The 19022-nt window shown below is 36.7% G+C and overlaps 1 protein-coding gene across 2 annotated transcripts in view; it reads left to right on the top strand.

The window, feature by feature from the left end:
• Positions 1-19022, top strand: part of RIMS1 (regulating synaptic membrane exocytosis 1) — a 501191-nt gene that overhangs the window by 262064 nt on the left and 220105 nt on the right. Inside the window, exons 5-6 of one of the 2 annotated variants that reach the window (XM_011987097.1) lie at positions 15084-15424; positions 17788-18653. In XM_011987097.1, coding sequence (XP_011842487.1) covers positions 15084-15424; positions 17788-18653 — 1207 coding nt within the window. Of the gene's footprint in view, positions 1-15083; positions 15425-17787; positions 18654-19022 lie in introns of those variants that run through there. The other variant, XM_011987098.1, reaches the window with a different exon arrangement.

Below are 19022 nucleotides of genomic sequence, written 5' to 3' on the forward strand. Positions count from 1 at the left end.
TTCTTCTAATTAGCAAATCACTGGCTTAGGTTGTGTACAAAGTTCATTGTGATGATTGTTTGAATGGGAAGATTTAATTTTCTTACATACTGTAGGTGGCACTGTATTTGTATTGAAATTTGACATCTTCCTTTATATTTCCCATTTCCCATTTTATTACCTTCTTTTGGATTAGTTATATTAGCATTCCATCTTTTCATTATCTTGCCAGTAATACACTCTTTTGCTATTATTTTGATATTCATAAAATCTTATGTTATTAATGCTTTGTATATACTAACATATTTACCACAATATAAGAACCTCATTCCACATTAACATAGTTTATCCCCACAAATCTTTTATGTTATTATTGTGTGATTTATTCTGACAACTATTTTAAATTATGCTTGTTTATCATCAGTTTTCATTTATATTTACCAACTGTTGCTGTTTATTCTTTCCTGTATTTTTACGAGGCTTCACTGTGTTAGCCAGTATGGTCTCAAGTGATCTGCCCACCTCAGCCTCCCAAAATGCTGGGATTACAGGCATGAGCCACCGTGCCTGGCCCTAAACTAATTTATTAGTCTCAATAGTGTTTTGTAGATTTTTTTAGGATTTTCTACATATACTATCATAACTTCTGCAAGATAGATTTACTTTTTCATTTTTAATCTTATTTTTATTGATTGATTATATTTATTATGATCTCTATTACAATGGTGTATAGAGGTTTAAAAAGTATATTTATTTGCCTTGTTCCTGATCTTTAGTAGAGAACATTTGCCTTCTATCCTTGCATGTACTGTTAGTGGTATGTTTTTTGATGAGTACTTTATCATACTGAGGAATTATTCTGAAATCTTTTTTATGTCAGTTTGCTGAGCATTTTTCTCATTAAAAGTGTTGGATTTTGTCAAATACTTTTTCTTAAATATGTATTTATACACACATACACATATATATTTTATAATATAAAATATATATTTATTTTGCATATATGTGTATATATATATATTTTGCATTGCTAGGATAAATCTCACTTTGTAATAATGTTTTTATGTGGTTATATAGTACTGTATTAGGTTTGATAATTTTTTTCTTAAATGTTTTTGCTTCCCTGTTTGAGAGACATTGGTTTTTAATTTTTAATCATTTTCAAAAGTTTGTTGTGTCAGGACTTTAGTATTAAGGCTAAGCTGATCTGATACAGTGAGTTCAGAAGTGAGCATGGTTCTCCTCACTCTTTTTAAATATTAAACTTCATGTAAGATTGATATCATTTGCTCTTTAAATAGGTTTTAAGGAATTTGCCAGTGAAGATATTTTGTTCTGGCATTTTCATTATAAATTGGCTTTCAATTATTAACTCAACTTCTTTAATAGCTAAAGGACTATTCAGGTTTTCTATTTCTTTTTTGTGTCAGTTGTTGTAGTTCGAGTTTTTGAGAAATTTCTCTATTCATGTTACTGAATTTATTGACATACAGTTGTTCATAATATTCTCTTATTTGTATTTTTAATAATTCTAGGCTCTGTAGTGCTGTCCTTTCTTTGGGTAATCATATTTTCTGTTATTTTTCTTGACCAGTGCTGTGGGATGTTTATCAATTTTATTAATCCCTTTAGCGAGCAAATTTCTGGGTACATTGATTTTCTCTAGGTTTTATTGGTTTTCAGTTTATATTTCATTTATTTTCACTCTAATATTTATTATTTTCCTCTTTATGTGATTTTTGGCAATTTAAAATTTTGAAAGATCTGGAAATGGTATGGATAATTTATTGCAGGAGCAATAAAAAAGGCAAAAACATCAATTAGGATATTAGTTATGGCAATACTTGCTGTTAGAGATGATGGCCCAAATAAGGCAGTACAATGGGGATAGACATGAGGGAATAAATTTGAGTCATTATGTTCCAGAATCAGAATTAAGAAGATTTGATGAAGGATTGGGGAGAGGGTGTTAGCAGTGGCAAATCCTTATGAGTGTGCAGCAACCTCAATTCTTGCCTTCTTAGATGAAAGAATTTGAGTGAAAGGCATAAGGCAGATGAAGAGACTAAGGCAAGTTTTATAGCAAGAGTGAAAGTTTATTTAAAAGCGTTGGAGCAGAAATGAAAGGAAAGTATACTTGGAAGAGAATCAAGAAAGTGACTTGTGAGATCGAATGCACGGTTTGACGTTTGGACTGGGGTTTTATATGTTGGCATACTTCTAAGGTCTTGCGTCCCTTCTTTCCTGATTATTTGTTTGGGGTGAGCTGTCCACATGTGCAGTGGCATGCTAACACTTGGGAGGGGAGCATGCACAGTGTGTTTACTGGAATTATATGCAATGCTCACTTGAGTTTTTCTTCCTTTACCAGTCTAGCATTCCTAGAGGAAGGTCATATACCAGTTAAACTCTGTCATTTTGTCTCACAGTGCACGTGCTTGAGCCCACTCACCGAACTCCTGAGATCTTACTGGGAAGCTGCTGATCACTAGTTTCAGGGTTTTTTTTTTTTTTTTATTGGGAGACTGCCTTTTCCTGCTGCCGGCTGAGATCAATTATTATTTTAGAGAGACAATTAACAACTTTGCCCGACCATCATCTGATAGTCGCCTGACATTCCTGGTGGTGGCGGGGAGCCCTCTCCTGCCCTGCTCATGTCTGTCTACTGTAACAACAGTAGGCTAAGATCAATTTTTGATCAACATATCGAGTTACTCTGCAGATGGTGGTACTGTTAACTAAAACAAGAAGTACTGGACAAGAAAGTTTTTGAGAAGCATAATCATTTCTGTTTTGTATATTTTAAGTTTGAGGCTCCTGTGTAACATTTAAGTGGCCATATATAGTAAATAAGAAGATAAATGGATTTGGATATTTGTAAAGGTGTCTGAGCTAGAAATTATGATTTTAGAATCAGCAGTTTATAGTGCAAGCTATTCTTTTTGGGTACAAGATAAAATTGATATACTATTGATATTTTTATCTTATTTTAATTTCTACTTCTGCATGTTTTATAATGCAAATGCAGTGTTATTCTAATAGGCATGCATGCATAATGCATTACACAAATATTTATTGTATAAGCCTTCTCAAAAATATTTTTTCACAGGGCTTGAAATCAAAATGTTTGGAAAACTTCACATCTTTCATGAAGCCTATTTAAGTAACAAATGTAGAAGAGCAAGAATTGAGTCCTGTGTAACATCAACATTTAATAAAAGAGTAAAGAAGGAAGATTTTAGCCAGGAATATGAGGTGACACAAATAGGAAGAAGACCAGAAAAGAAAATTGTCACTGAATTTTAGAAACTAAAAATGAGGGGTGGTTAGGAATTACAAATACTCAAAGAGCTTATTAAGAGGAGAGTTAAAAAGTTGTGCTAAGTAGAATTGGCACTATGGAAGGGATCACTAATGTCCTTGGAGGAAAAGTGTAATTGTAGGGATGAGTCAGATTTCAAGATGGTGGGATTAAATGAGGTGTGAGAAAGTTGAGAGGCTATGAGTTTAGGTTACTTTAACAAGTGGCTTAGTTTTAAGGAGGATAATGAAAAAAGTGACGAGAAAGAGGAGGCTCAATTTGTTATTACTGGAAGAAAAGTCTTGATTATTTTGTGTACTTTTGTGGTTATATGCCAAGAGGAAAGGAGTAGTAGAGAAGATGAGATTAAAGACTAAGGAAAATAAAGGAGTCAATGATAAGCGAGGTCCTCAATCAGCAGAAAATGAAATTCAGTGCATGAGTCTATGCATTTACTTTTGATGAATGGAGGACCTGAGATAAGACAGGGAAGTAGGAATTGCTGCATATTCAGGTGCTATCATAACACAAAAATTATCAGTTGGATCCAAAATATATTTCAGCCTTGTGTATCAGAGGTAACACCTCCAACAAAGTAACACAAAAAGATAAACTAAAGGAATGAGAGAACACATCTGGTAAAGATGAGCTAAAAGAGAGCAAAAATTGCAGTAATAGAATTCAAGTCACAAATATTCCATAATTGATTCCCTATATTTTATTCTCAATCAACAACCAAAGAGATCCTATTAAAAGCCAAGTTATATCTGGGCATGGTGGCACATGCCTCTAATTGCAGCACTTTCGGAGGCCAAGGCGGGCAGATTGCTTAAGCTCAGGAGTTCAAGACCAGCCTGGGCAACATGGCGAAAGCCTGTCTCTACCAAAAAACACAAACAAACAAACAAACAAACAAAAAACCCACAAAAATTAGCTGAGCATGGTGGTGCCTGCCTGTAGTCTCAGCTACTTGGGAGGCAGAGGCAGGTGGATCACCTAAGCCAAGGAGGTTGAGACTGCAGTGAGCTGTGATGGTGCCACTGCACTCCAGCCTATGTGACAGAGTGAGACCCTGTCTCAAAAACAAAAGATATATGAGATGACTTCTCTGCTCAGAATCTTCCAGTGGCTCCTCATTACTCATCATAAAAGTCAAAGTCATTGCTATAGTCCACAAAGACCTACTGGGTCTGACTCCTTACTCTACTGAACACATCTTATACGACCTGAACCTTCACTTACTCGGCTCCACCTGTGCTTTGAAACCACCAGGTATAAGCTCCACAAAGTCCTTTTTATTTGTTGCTTTTACAGCCTGAGATGCTTTCCTCCAGATACCTGCATAGCTTACTCTTACTCAAGTATCACTTTCTCAGTGAAGTTTTCTTTGACTAGCCAATTTTATATTGTATTCTACCACCACTCGGAGTGCCCAATGCCTTTTTCTTTTGCATTTATTCCTCAGTACTTATCACCATCTATAATACCACGTATGTTTACCATTATGGGTTTTTTATGGTTTTTTGGGTCTTTTTTTTGAGTCAGAGTCTTACACTGTTGCCCAGGCTGGCATGCAGTGGTGTGATCTTGGCTCACTGCAACCTCCACCTCCCAGGTTCAAGCGATGATCCGGCCTTAGCCTCCTGAGTAGCTGGGATTACAGGTGCCCACCACCACGCCTGGCTAATTTTTTGTATTTTTAGTAGAGATAGGGTTTCACTATGTTGGCCAGGCTGGTCTCGAACTCCTGACCTCATGGTCCACCCACCTCAGCCTCCCAAAGTGCTGGGATGAGCCACAGCTCCCGGCCTACCATTATGTTTTGTTTCTGTCTGTCTTTTTTCACTAGAACATAAACTCCTTGAGGAGAATTTTTGTCTATGTTTTTCAGTGCTGCATCCCTAGCACCTAAAACAATGCCTAACACATAACAGGCACCTAAAATATTTGTTGAAATCAAAAATATGTACTGAGTGTAGCACTTTATATTGCAAAATAAAATAATATTTATTTACCTGCAGTTTGAAGACACATCAGCAATAAATGTTGTATGATGCTAATAAAAATATTATTGAATATTTACTATGTGTCAAACATGGTTTTGTATAACTCAGTCCTAACATAGAGTCTATGAAATCATTATTATTATTCTCCCTGCTTTATAAATGACAATACTGAAGCACAGAGAGATGATATAATCTGTCCTAGGTGGGATAATGAGAATGTCAGCAAATAAGGATTCACGCCCATATATTCTACTTCCAAGGGCTGCTCCTTAACCATGATTCAGTGTTCATTGCTGCCTTTTACCTGCCATTACCTACACAGAATCAACGTCATAAAAATTTTAGTCATTTACAGAAACAAGAGAAGTGAGTGACAGACCATTAGATAGTGTGTAAAATCAACTTTAAAATGTAGAGACTTTAAATAATGTAATTCATATTATTGAATTTATATATATAATACATATATTTATATATAATACATATACATACATATATAATATATACAATAAATATATATATGTAATACATACGTGTGTATATATATACACACACACCCCTCCATGGGAAGAAATAATTTTCAGTAAGATATTGTATGAATCTGATAGTCGCCCCAAACCTTTTTGATAATGATAAAATAACCATTATAATGCTGATAATGCTTGCTTACTATATTTCAGGAACTATGCTAAGCAATTTAGATGTATTATCTCATTTAATTCTCAAAACAACTCAGTGAGATAAAAACTATTATTACCCCCTGTCTAGAGATGATGGCAATGAATCTTTGGGAGGATATGAAAGTTGACTTGAGCAAATTGCAAGTAAGTGGATTGACAGATGGACCTGAGATGAGAACCTAGGCAGTTTAACTCTAGAGATCACTGTTCTTTGCAGGTTAATAGTGAAATGAAGTATCCTTCAGTAAACATGTTGAGACGGTTATCTATGAAAAGAAATCAGTGTAGTTCCCTAACTCTTGTTATACCTCAAAATAGATTCTGAGAGATCAAGAAAGACAATGTAAAATGTTCAACCATATAAATAGTCAATGAAAATAAAAGTGAGTATTTATGAAAGCACTTTCTGAGCTAAAGTACAACAGAAGGATTGCAAAGGAAGAGAATAATAGATGATATAAAATGAAAATCATCTTTATGATAACAGAAAGTAACCAATATGGCAAGTAACAAAATTAAAAAAAAAAAAAAAAACTGTATCAAGGAGTTAATAAATCAATTAAAAATGGTAAGAAATACTATGAATTTAATTGATAAATACACAAAAACCTGATTAGTTTACATGCTAACAAACATGGAAAATATTCTAAACAAAATGTTTACCTTAATGGTACAACTTAAATGAATAAAAAATGATAAAGTAATCAATAAATGGTAAATGATCCAAAAAATATATTTTTTATCATATTATGAATATGTTAAAAGATAAGTGTATATGTAATACTACATATAACTATGTAACTGTGTATATGTGGATAAAAGATGAAATAGAAGGCTTATAATAAAGAGCAAAAGTCTTTTGACTATTCTTCCCAAACTTTTTCTATTCATGAGCGACAAGGCACTATTAAGCATTTATATTTGGACTAATCAACTCTTCACAGCTCATATAGTATTGCAATGACATATAAAAATAAAGGAAGATACCGAAGCACAGAGATGTCATTTGGACACTCCTTTGTCCTTCCACCCAGAATCTCTATTTTGTTTCTTCTATGGTTAACTTCTGCAGCTTAACACAATTATTATTAACCATAGAGCCAAGCAGCGAATTCAGATTATGCTTCATATTTTATGGGTCGGATATCATGACCACTGTCCTACTTGATGGGAAATGTTCTTAGCTTCAAATACAAATGAGTCCTCCCTTTAGCTAATTCCTTTATCCTATGAAGTTTTTGTTTCATTTGTTTTGTGTTCAAAATCGCACTATGCATTTGATCAATTTGCCTTTTGTGTTGCTGTTGTCTTCTGGTTTATTTAATTTTTGCTCCCAGAATCCTCATTCTAGAGTCCATCCTCCTGCTCGAAATTTCTCTCTAGGGTTTCAAAGAGGGCTCTTCATCCTGGGACGTCCCTTAACACTTGCTCTTCTGTGAAAACCATTTGCTTCCTGGATTTCCTCTTTCTTGGTAGACTTTGTTTTGCTAACAAGGATATGTGAGTGGTAAATTTTCCAAGTTCTTCCAAATTCTGAAAATTTCTTAAACTGCCTTAGGGTTTACCTATATATAAAATTTCAGGACCCCTATCATTTTCCTGAAGACTATTGATAGTATTTCTCCCTTGTCTTCAAACATCCAGTATTGCTGATGGGAATTCTGATACCATTCTATTTCCTATTCCTTTCTCTAGGACCCAGCCTTTGCTTTCTGGAAACTTTTAGTGTATTTTCTTTAGCTTTGTTATGTGGAAATTTCATAATGATTTTTATCTTGGTAGTTTCTTTTTCCATTCATTGTATTAATATGCAATGACTTGTCCATTCTGGGAATTTGTCTTCTATTATTTTTGCAACTTTATTCCCCTCCATATTTTGTTCTTTTTTTTCTAGAACTCTTATTTTATCTCATGTTTTTTATTTCATGTTTTATCTAACATTTTATCTCATGTGTTTTATCTCTTGGTTTTTCATACATCCTTTCTTTTAAATTATTGGGAGAACCCACTGCTGATGGTTACGTGGGTTCTTTTCTATTTCCTAGGTGTCTTGGCTGGTTTGAGAAATAAAGGGAAAGAGTACAAGAGAGAGAAATTTAAAGCTGGGGGTCCGGGGTAGACATCACGTGTCAGCAGGATCCGTGATGTTTCCTGAGCCGTAAAACCAGCAAGTTTTTATTAGCGATTTTCAAAAGGGGAGGGAGTGCATGAATAGGGTGTGGGTCACAGAGATCACATACTTCACAAGGTAATAAAATATCACAAAGCAAGTGGAGGCAGGGTGAGATCATAGGACCACAGGATGAGGAGAAATTAAAATTGCTAATGAAGTTTCAGGCATGCTTTGTCATTGATAACATCTTATCAGGAAACAGGGTTTGAGAGCAGACAACCTGTCTGACCAAAATTTATTAGGTGGGAATTGTCCTCCTCCTAATAAGCCTGGGAGTGCTAAAGGAGACCGGGGCTTATTTCATCCGTTCGGCTTCGACCATAAAAGATGGCACGCCTTAAGGGGGCCGTCTATAAACCTACCCTCAGGATGCATTCTCTTTCTCAGGAATGTTCCTTGCTGAGATAAAGAATTCAGCGATATTTCTCCCATTTGCTTTTGAAAGAGGAGAAATATGGCTCTGTTCTGTCCGTCTCACCGGCGGCCAGAAGTCTTATCTCTGGTGTTCCCTGAATATTGCTGTTTTCCTGTTCTTTTTTCAAGATGCCTAGATTTCATATTGTTCAAACACACATGCTCTACAAACAATTTGTGCAGTTGATGCAATCATCACAGGGTCCTGAGGTGACACACATCCTCCTCAGTTTACGAAGAAGATGACAGCATTAAGAGATTAAAGAAAAGACAGACATAGGAAATCACAGGGGTATTGATTGGGGAAGTGATAAGTGTCCATGAAATCTTCACAATTTATGTTCAGAGATTGCACTAAAGACAGGCATAAGAAATTATGAAAGTATTAATTTGGGGAACTAATAAATGTCCGTGAAATCTTCACAGTTTATGTTCTTCTGCCGTGGCTTCAGCTGGTCCCTCCATTAGGGGTCCCTGACTTCCCGCAACATTAAATCCTTCTTTTATTGAGATAATTTTACCATTAATTTTAAAAGCTCTTTTAATTTTGACATCTGAACACTAAGTAGAGGTTATTTTAAGGTTTCTTTAAGGTATTTCCTGGAATTATCTCTTACTCTTCTAACATTAATTCTTATCTATGTTGATTTTAGCCTTTCTCTTCAATGTTATAGTTTTTATTTTAATAGTTTAGTGTTCCTTGATTAGCCATATATAGGGGAATAAACAAAAACGAGGCATGAGAATGGATGATTGAGGTGTGTGTTTGTGTATGCATATGTGGGAGGTGTTTTTGAGTGAACAACTGGAGAACCAGCCATTAGGATAGAGAAAATCTACCTGCCAGAATGAGAAAGGCTCTTTGCAGGTCAGCAACACCTGTCTGTTTCAGATTTGTGAGAAAGTGGTCATTCTGCATATGGAAAATAAACTTAAAAAAAAAAAAGACAAATAGTCATCTGTTTTAATTCTGTTTCTCACTTCTCTCCTGCCATAGTATCTGCCATCTAACCTAGATCTTCTCGTGGGTTCTGCAGAGAAGATCAGCTCCATTCTTGGTTACGGCCCTCCTCCATCTGTGATTTGAGCTACAGCTTCCTCCATTTTGTTTCACTTACCACTCTTTTCCATGCATACACTTAGCAGCTTCTAGAAATTCATTGTTATCTCCCTTCCTTGAGGTTCCTTTTTGCTGTGTGGCTTATGATTGTATTATCTAAATGAATCTCACTATATTATTTCAAATTTGAAACATTTGTAAGAGTATAGGGTTAGGGGTATTATTAAGTCATTAGATTTTAAAGTGCAGAATTGATATTGTCACTTTTGGGTACAATTTAGCACCCCTTTTGGGAAGCTATTTTGCAAATTATACAGAGAGCCCCAGCTATTACCACACAGTGATTATAGGAGAGGAGCTTTAAATATGTTCTAAAATTTTACCAAATAATTGGATTTTTTCCAATGTATCCTAAAAAAATGACCATAAATATGAAAAAAAGTTTGATCAACACACTTTTCACTGCAGAGTTCAGTGTTAATGTGAAAGGTTATAAGCAGTTTAAGGGCTAGGTAAGTGATATTCCATCTCTATAGAATATTTTATAGATATTAAAATTCTTTAGAAAAGTTTAGAATCACTATAGCACAAGTAGAAATACTTGTGCTATAATATTAAATATATAAATAGGATATAGAGTTACAGTGGAATCTCAGTTATTTTAAATTTGCATAGAAAATTATATTAAAATGCTAATAGTAAGACAGTGGTATTGGATGTGATATACTCATTAAAAAGAAACATTCTATATCATATTTTTGTCTTTCATAAAACCACATATTTTATGAACTTCCAAAGGGAAATAAATTTATGAAATAGCAATAACAACAAAAAAAGACTAAGAGAACATACCCACATACCCCCACCCATTCCCACCCACATACACATTCACACTACCAGAACCAAAAGGAACTCATTCTCATTTATTCTGACATCTACTGTTTTCTACCATCTCATCTACTTTTGTCAACAAAGTTGAAATATTGCCTTGATAATTTTGTCCCTAGTTTCTGCTAGAGTGAGTACTTATTGAATAGAGAAAGTAAGGAAAATGAGTAAAAGTATTCAGAAAATGCAGCAACTGCAATTGAGTATCTCATCTTCTTTTTCATGTTTTTCAAAATGGTAGCATAATAATTTTTAAAAACATCCTATATTAGTTGAAAATCGATCTTAACATTTATCTGTAAAAATATCAAATGAAAATTGAATCACAATCTCTGTCTTTTTTTAAACCTTCATGCTTATATTTATTCTTTATGTTATAATACTAAATACCTCAGATGGATTCTTATAAGACATTTGTGTTAATATAAGAATTCTGGGTTGGGTGCAGTGGCTCACACCTGTTATTCCAGCACTTTGGGAGGCTGAGGAGGGTGGATCACCTGAGGTCAGGAATTTGAGACCAGCCTGGCCAACATGGTGAAACCCTGTCTCTACTAAAAATACAAAAACTAGCCGGGGTGGTGGTGGACAGCTGTAATCAGCTGCTCGGTAGGCTGGGGCAAGAAAATCGCTTGAACCTGGGAGGTGGAGGTTGCAATGAGATGAGATCATGACACTGCACTCCAGCTTGGGCAACAGGAGTGAAACTCCATCCCAAAAAAAAAAAAAAAAAATTATCCTGGACCTCGTCATGAATCACCTTAGTAATATCATCAAGAATAAATCAAGAAATACATTTCTTTTGTTCTGTGTCTCCAGCTCTGTAAATATTTCAATATTTCTTCCACTCGAATACCTTTTTAGTTTTTCTGCCAAACTTGTGGTTTTATCTATGGAATTTTCTGTATATGTATAGCAGAAAGTGTTGCAATTTTTATTTCTCTGGGTAAAAAATTCCTGTGGGTTTTATAAAATAGTTTAGTGTACTGCTTAAGAATTAAGAGGAAAAGACAATTAAAAATGCAGTTACAGCAAAAAGTCAGAATACAATTTTCAATCCTTCATATTTTCTGATATGTGGCATGGTGTTTCAAAAGTCATGTAACTTCACAATAGTATTTGAATCAAGTTTGTATGTGATTGCTTAAAATCTGTAAATTGTTAAGATCAGTTATTGCACAGGCCTACTTTAGATTAGTTTGGAACATATCCCAGGGTATTTAATCAGGGTATAATCCTCCATAGTGCAATTTCTAAAAGGTGTGTTTGTGTGCTTTAAATAAATAGCATTTTTTTGTAGACAAAGTTGTGTCTTAAACTCTTTCTTAAAAAAAAATTGTTAAAAATGTCTCCCTACCGCACTCTTGTATTATCTATAGCTTCAGGCAAATATAATACTTAATACTGACTTCAAAAAATGTATTGTAGAGGACTGCAATGTTTGGTATTAACTGTGCTGAAATGTATGACAATATTCTATTGTAATCTTATATATTTTTCTTTATAACTCATATGAGCAATTTATTTTTTATTTGTAAAATTTGTGGTATGATTAATTTTTAGAACTGCAAATAGACTGGGAGGTGATATTTTAATAAAAATAAATATTTTAACATTGTTATGGTTAATTTTAGTTTCAATTTGGAGGATGGATTGACTACACTCATAGTTAATTTAAAAATACAAATTTAAAAGTGTTGTGGTATACAAGGAAATAAGACATAGGAAAAGTTTGGAATTATACAATATTTTAGTAAATGTTAAAAATAGAAAAAAACTAATGAAGCATCACAGACTTAAATGAATACACAGTATTTTAATAATATTATTTAAAATGCCTATGCTGTTTTGACAAAGTCGCTAATGTAACCTTTTGAATAAACAGGAAGTGAAATTAAATTGTAAAATTCAACTTAATAATAATAAATTGTGTTTCTTTTAATTGATCTGGTAGCAATTCTGCACATATTCAAAATCTGGAACATACCCAAATCTGGCAGTTAGTTCTCATTGACCCATTTTTTGTAACGTTTACAAATGTGAAGCAATCAAAATAAGATTGTGATAATGATTTCTAGAAAATATTCAGATGTAAAATGAAGAGTATCCTTTACCCTTCTATCAGTATTATTGTGCTCCTTTGGGCTTCTTTATTTGGTTTTATTCAATTTTAGAAACTTTGTAATTGTAAATTTGTGTTTTCTGAATGGTTTTTTAAAAACTGCATATTTATCCTAAGTATACCTTGATATTTCTGTAGTAAAGAACCTACTTTATTTTATTTCTTATTATTTCTTTTGAGATAGAGTGTCACTCTATCACCCAGGCTGGAGGACAGTGGTGGGACCTCGGCTCATTGCAATCTCTGCCTTCTGGGTTCAAGTGATTCTCCTGCCCAAGCCTCCTGAGTAGCTGGGATTACAGGCATGTGCCACCACGCCCAGCTAATTTTTGTATTTTTAGTAGAGACGAGATTTCACCATGTTGTTGGCCTGGCTGGTCTCGAACTCTTGACCTCAGGTGATCTGCTCCCCTCAGCCTCCCAAAGTGCTGGGATTGCAGGCGTCAGCCACCACACGTGGCTGAAAAGAACCTACTTTAAATGATGAGTAATAAGTTGCTTATTATTAGTCTAAGAAATATTTATTTGATGTAAAATAGTCAAAATTTCATACCAATCTTCATGAATTACAGGATTTCAAACTTATCACAGTCTTGTCAGCTAAAGAGACAAAAACAACAACAACAACAACAACAACCTTCCTGCCACACACATGTCCCCTGTCCCCACTCAGGGTTCTGGGCAGAAGAGACTCAGTGTCACTGACTGTTCATGAAGGTCCTGGCCCTGGAGTATTGCACCTTTTAATGTTATCCTTGATATGTCCATGTTCAAACAATCAGGACTTCTGCGGGACCATCTCAGTAATAGATTTTGTAAAATATACCCTTATTTGGCTAGCACTTAAATTCAAGTTGCTTTCCATAAACCCCTTATTTTGATATAGGCTTATGCAATGAATTGTTCATCTTGTTTGACATCTTGGTAGATGAGAAATCCGTAATACTGGTTATTATGCTTTGTGTAGATGTTATACCTAACTGCTTTTTTGAACCTAGTACACTTCATTTTATGACTGGGAGTCTAAATAAATCAATTAACCTTCATGAATTTTAAATTTTTTATAGCAATTATTTCTCCTCAGTCTTAGTTTTTCCTATAAACCATTTGAGTTTTCTTGCCTGGAAAGCAGTTCTTAATTCATCTGCAGTATTTTCCTTTTAAAAAAATGTATTAGTTTTTTCCTGTCTTTTTCTTATTTTAGCTTCATCTTATTCTATGGCTATAGTTACAGCTTTTCCCTATTTATCTGAATATTTTCAGTAGTTCATTTTCTTCATTTGACCAACTAAACAATGCTTCTTTTACTATTTTCTGTTGCTTCTCAATTAATGTATCTACGATTTATTCATCCTGATACAATATTTTTGAGTACTTGTTGATTGAGTCAGTATTTGTGAAAAGGAAGCCTAGAGTTTGGTAATTAGCTTTTCCTGTGGAGGTAGTTCCTGACGTACAAACAAACACAAAACACCTGAAGTGCCTTTGGAGGCATGCAACTGAGGCAGCGATGTAAAATCACAGCACAAAGAAACAGAGGTACTGAGGATATTTGAAAAGATGGCTCATGGGGCTCTTAGCACCTATCTTTGCCCCGTGACAGCTAGTCATTGCTGCTATTATTATTTTTTATTACAACAATCGTCCTCATTATTACATTCATTTTAAAGGTCATCAAATGGAGAACGGATATATAGGTTTATTTTAAGTGGTGCTACATCTTATAATTTATCAGTGGATATGTTGCTAAATGATGGTTCCCAAATAGCTCTCCTTGGGAAACATTACATTGGAGTGGTCACATATGAATAAACTCAGAGTCACATTTATTGCTTTAGTAAATATGTGCATGGAAAATTATATTTTATAGCATAAATAAGCTTAAGGTTAGTTTATTGCTAAGAAACTAGAGAAAATATACAGATTGACCTTTTTTGTGGGCCTACTTTTTTATGTTTGTTTCTTCTATATGAATATTTTTAATATTGCCTTTAATTGTGGGTGATTTTTGAAAAGACAGGCTTTTTAAAAATACTTGCAAGTACTGTATATACATATTGATTCTGTAGTTCTGGGTAACATTTTTCTTTTTTCTTTTATTTCCTGGTAACATTTTTCTAACCAGTTAACTACCTTACTTGGAACATTTTTGCTAATACTCCAGAGTCAATTATAAAAAATATGACAGATATATGGTAAAAGGAAATACAGAATCATCAAATTAGAAATGCTGAGGAAAAAACTCTATTCTGGCTGCCCAGAAGTTCTCTAGCCTCAGACAAGTCCCTGTCTAGGCATTCATATATTTGACTATGACTTGTGGGAGGACCATTTTCTCAAGAAATTTGCAAGGATAAATATGAAAATGAATACTGTTCTTTTTTCCTTACATTTTAAGATACTGAAAAATTATTTCCAAGAGGGCATAAAAATTTATATTGTTCTTTCTTCTTCAAATAGGTTATGTGGGTATGCAATTTATGTCGAAAGCAACAAGAAATCTTAACCAAATCTGGGGCATGGTTCTTTGGAAGTGGCCCTCAACAGACAAGTCAGGATGGAACCCTGAGTGATACAGCTACAGGTGGTGGCTCTGAGGTACCAAGAGAAAAGAAAGCACGACTCCAAGAGCGATCGCGGTCTCAGACACCCCTGAGCACAGCAGCTGCCTCCTCCCAGGACACTGCTCCTCCCAGCGCACCACCAGACAGGAGCAAAGGGGCTGAGCCCTCACAGCAAGCCTTGGGGCCTGAACAGAAGCAGGCTTCATCCAGGTCTAGAAGTGAACCTCCTAGAGAGAGGTAATAGTTCTTTCACCCTGTAAGCAAAAGGCAAGATTTTGCTAGGAGAGCAAACGCGTTTTCAAGACTTTAACTTCTATTAATGGAAGGAATATGTGGAAGTACTAATTCTCAGATCCCACATGGAAAAACAACAGGCCTGAGGGGTGTTGTCTATCTCTAGAATGTACTCCTTAGGAGACCTTTGTTGCAAGCTTTTCTTTCATATCAAGCACAGACGTTAACACGAACTAAGTCACCCAGCTGAGCTACCAACTTCCAACGGTGAACTCAGAACAGCTCTTAGATCATGTTTCACTTATAAACCTAGCCCTTTAATTAAAAGTGCTCTGAGAGCATGTGATGGGGGAATCTGACCTATCAGAAAGTATGTGGACACATCAGAGAAGCCTTCTTTAAGGACATTTGTTTTATGCTGAGCTCTAAAGAGTGACTTTGGAATTAACCAAGAGAAGGGTAGGATGGGTGCTCCAGGTATCTGCACAGGCACATGGCCTGAGGGAACAAGCCCAGGGTGAGGGCCTCCTAAAGGATAGCTGCTGGCTACAGTGCAAGTAGCAGAGGGAATATTGGGGAGAAAAGGCTGGTGAGGCAGTGAAGGGACAGGTTACATTTTATAGCTTTTATTGTAGGCAAAAGGGAAACCACTGAATATTTAAAGAGACTAATATGATCAGATTATTTACTTTGATTGATTCATTCATTCAAAAATGTATTCATGGGCAAACATGAAGCTATGCACTGGGAAAAAGTGTTGACAAGGAAGACAGGCTCACGAGGCTCATGGTTTGGGGACCAGAACTTTTGTTAGGACCTAGACTGGGCCTGTTATTTTTATATGTGTAACCATTACTTGGAGAAAGGAGGCTCCAAGGAAAGCTTTTGAACCCCTTTTCAAGCAAAGCCCATACAGTAAAAGATCAAGGACTTCGAAGTTAAAGAGGTCTGGATTCTAGTCCTGGCTCTGCCACAATAGTCAGTAAAAACTCACTTGCAGGGTTGTGGCAGGTATTAAAAGAGAACATGTGTTCTTCCCAAGCTGGCACATGGTAGACTTTCAGTGAATGTAGCTATTATTCAAGCCAGCAGTCATTGTGTATTTACTACAGATAAACACTGTGCCAGGAACCAGAGGGTATAAAGATGATTAGAACATACATGGTCGCTTTTCTGACAAATCCTAAGGAAGAGACCACACACTATCCTAGGGAAGAAAGACACCTAGGCGATTAACCAGGATGCTAATTTGATCAAAGCTAGGCAATATGTATAGTATTTTGACAGCCCTAGGAAAGAGGAAGTGACTTCTGAATTAAGCTTTATAAGGTACTCAGGAGTTGCAGGGGAACTACACAGCATATAAGAGGGCAGTACGAGAGAATGAGTGTAACTAAGCTATTTGGAGAAAGGATAGAAAGGACACCAGAGATATCTCGGGGAAGGTAGAATTAATAGCATTTGGTGACAAATTGTTGTGGGAGAAGAAGAGACAAAAATACTGAAGATGCAGTTTGGAACTGGTTGGAAGATGGTATCTTTAAATAAGATAGAGAATTTGGAGCTATAAAGTTTCTAAAGAAAAGAGTTCTGTTTTTGACATATAGTGTAAAACTACAAAAATTTCAAGAACGAGGGCTGAATAGAGACTTTTTGTTCTGACTTTTTAGTTCAAATTTGAAGATTGATAGGTAGGAATAATTTTACTAATGATATAAATTCATAGGAAAGCAATGAGGAATTGGGAGGTACAGGAGCAGGAAGAGAGGTGGCCGGTGTAAAGAGCTGGCCAACTTCAGGGAGAAGCAAGATTGAAAGAGACACTGTTTATTTGTTTTAAATTACTGAAGAATTCTTGACCATATTTTGTACACTGTCAAGGAGTCAGAAACAGAAAATTAAAGGCAGAGATGAGAAAAAGTATAATTAGTAGAACAAAGAATCAGAGACACTGGAGAACTGCTTCCATTTGCACGACACTCTACCCTTTCATAAAACATCTTCACAGATGGTGTCTCTAATCCTCACATGAACCCTGCAAGGTAAGTTTTATCAACATTTCAAGAAAAGTAAATTGATTCAATGTAAACTTCTAACAAGAGCAACGACGCTTCAGTGAGCTGCTAAATGTAGTACAATCATCACACTCTTAATGAAAACTCTATTTGGTAGTAATCAGTATGTGTTCCCATTAGATCCCTTACATTGTAAAATTCCAACACCTTTACAGTTCCACCTTCAGATCCAAATCCCTGTAACTAATTATTGTAACTGAAATGATTTAAGACTGGAATGAAAAGAAAACACGTTTTTTATGTCTATAAGTTTATAAATTGCTCTCCTTGACGTTTTTTTGTATACCATAGAAAGAAGACCCCAGGGCTTTCCGAGCAGAATGGCAAAGGAGCCCTTAAGAGCGAGCGGAAACGCGTGCCAAAGACCTCAGCGCAGCCCGGGGAGGGGGCCGTCGAAGAACGGGAACGTAAAGAAAGGCGGGAAAGCCGAAGGCTTGAGAAAGGGCGATCACAGGATTACCCAGACACGCCGGAAAAACGGGATGAGGGCAAAGTGGCGGATGAGGAAAAGCAAAGAAAGGAGGAGGAATATCAGACCAGGTACCGCAGCGACCCGAACCTGGCTCGGTACCCGGTGAAACCGCCGCCTGAGGAGCAGCAGATGCGCATGCACGCCCGGGTGTCCCGCGCGAGGCACGAGCGTCGCCACAGCGACGTGGCGCTCCCGCGCACCGAGGCGGGCGCGGCGCTGCCGGAGGGCAAGGTCGGCAAACGCGCGCCGGCGGCGGCCAGGGCCTCGCCGCCGGACTCGCCGCGGGCCTATTCGGCTGAGAGGACTGCGGAGACCAGGGCGCCGGGCGCCAAGCAGCTAACGAACCACAGCCCGCCGGCGCCCAGGCATGGGCCGGTTCCCGCAGAAGCCACGGAGCTCAAAGCCCAGGAGCCCCTCAGGAAGCAGAGCCGCCTGGACCCCAGCTCGGCGGTCCTCATGCGGAAAGCCAAGCGCGAGAAGGTGGAGACCATGCTGCGGAACGACTCTCTGAGCTCAGACCAGTCCGAGTCGGTGCGGCCGTCCCCGCCCAAGCCGCACCGGTCCAAGAGGGGCGGAAAGAAGCGGCAGATGTCGGTGAGCAGCTCTGAGGAGGAGGGCGTGTCGACGCCCGAGTACACCAGCTGCGAGGACGTGGAGCTGGAGAGCGAGAGCGTCAGCGAGAAAGGTAAGGGGGCGGCGCCGGCCGTGCGGGGACCTCAGCCAAGTGCAGAGGCGCGTGTGCTTGGCGAGGTGCTGGGTTCCGCAGTGAGGCTGGGAATGCTCACAGATGAGATAGCCTTACCGCCAGTCTTATGTTTATTAATTTAATTTTATTGATTGATTTGTGGGATTTTAAAACACAACAACCTCCAAGTTGAGGCTACAAAAGTTCTTGGTGATTTTGTGTCCTGTCATTCTGGTAAATTTGGTATGCAGTCTAATATTTTTAAGATATTATTTTAGAGTGGATTTATTATTCTGTGAAAAACAATTTGTTTGCCAGAAAATGAAAATTATGCCTTATAAAGGAAGTAGATATTTTTAAAAATCACAT

This window comes from Mandrillus leucophaeus, unplaced genomic scaffold (assembly GCF_000951045.1).
Source record: "Mandrillus leucophaeus isolate KB7577 unplaced genomic scaffold, Mleu.le_1.0 Scaffold300, whole genome shotgun sequence".
Taxonomy (NCBI): Eukaryota; Metazoa; Chordata; class Mammalia; order Primates; family Cercopithecidae; genus Mandrillus; species Mandrillus leucophaeus.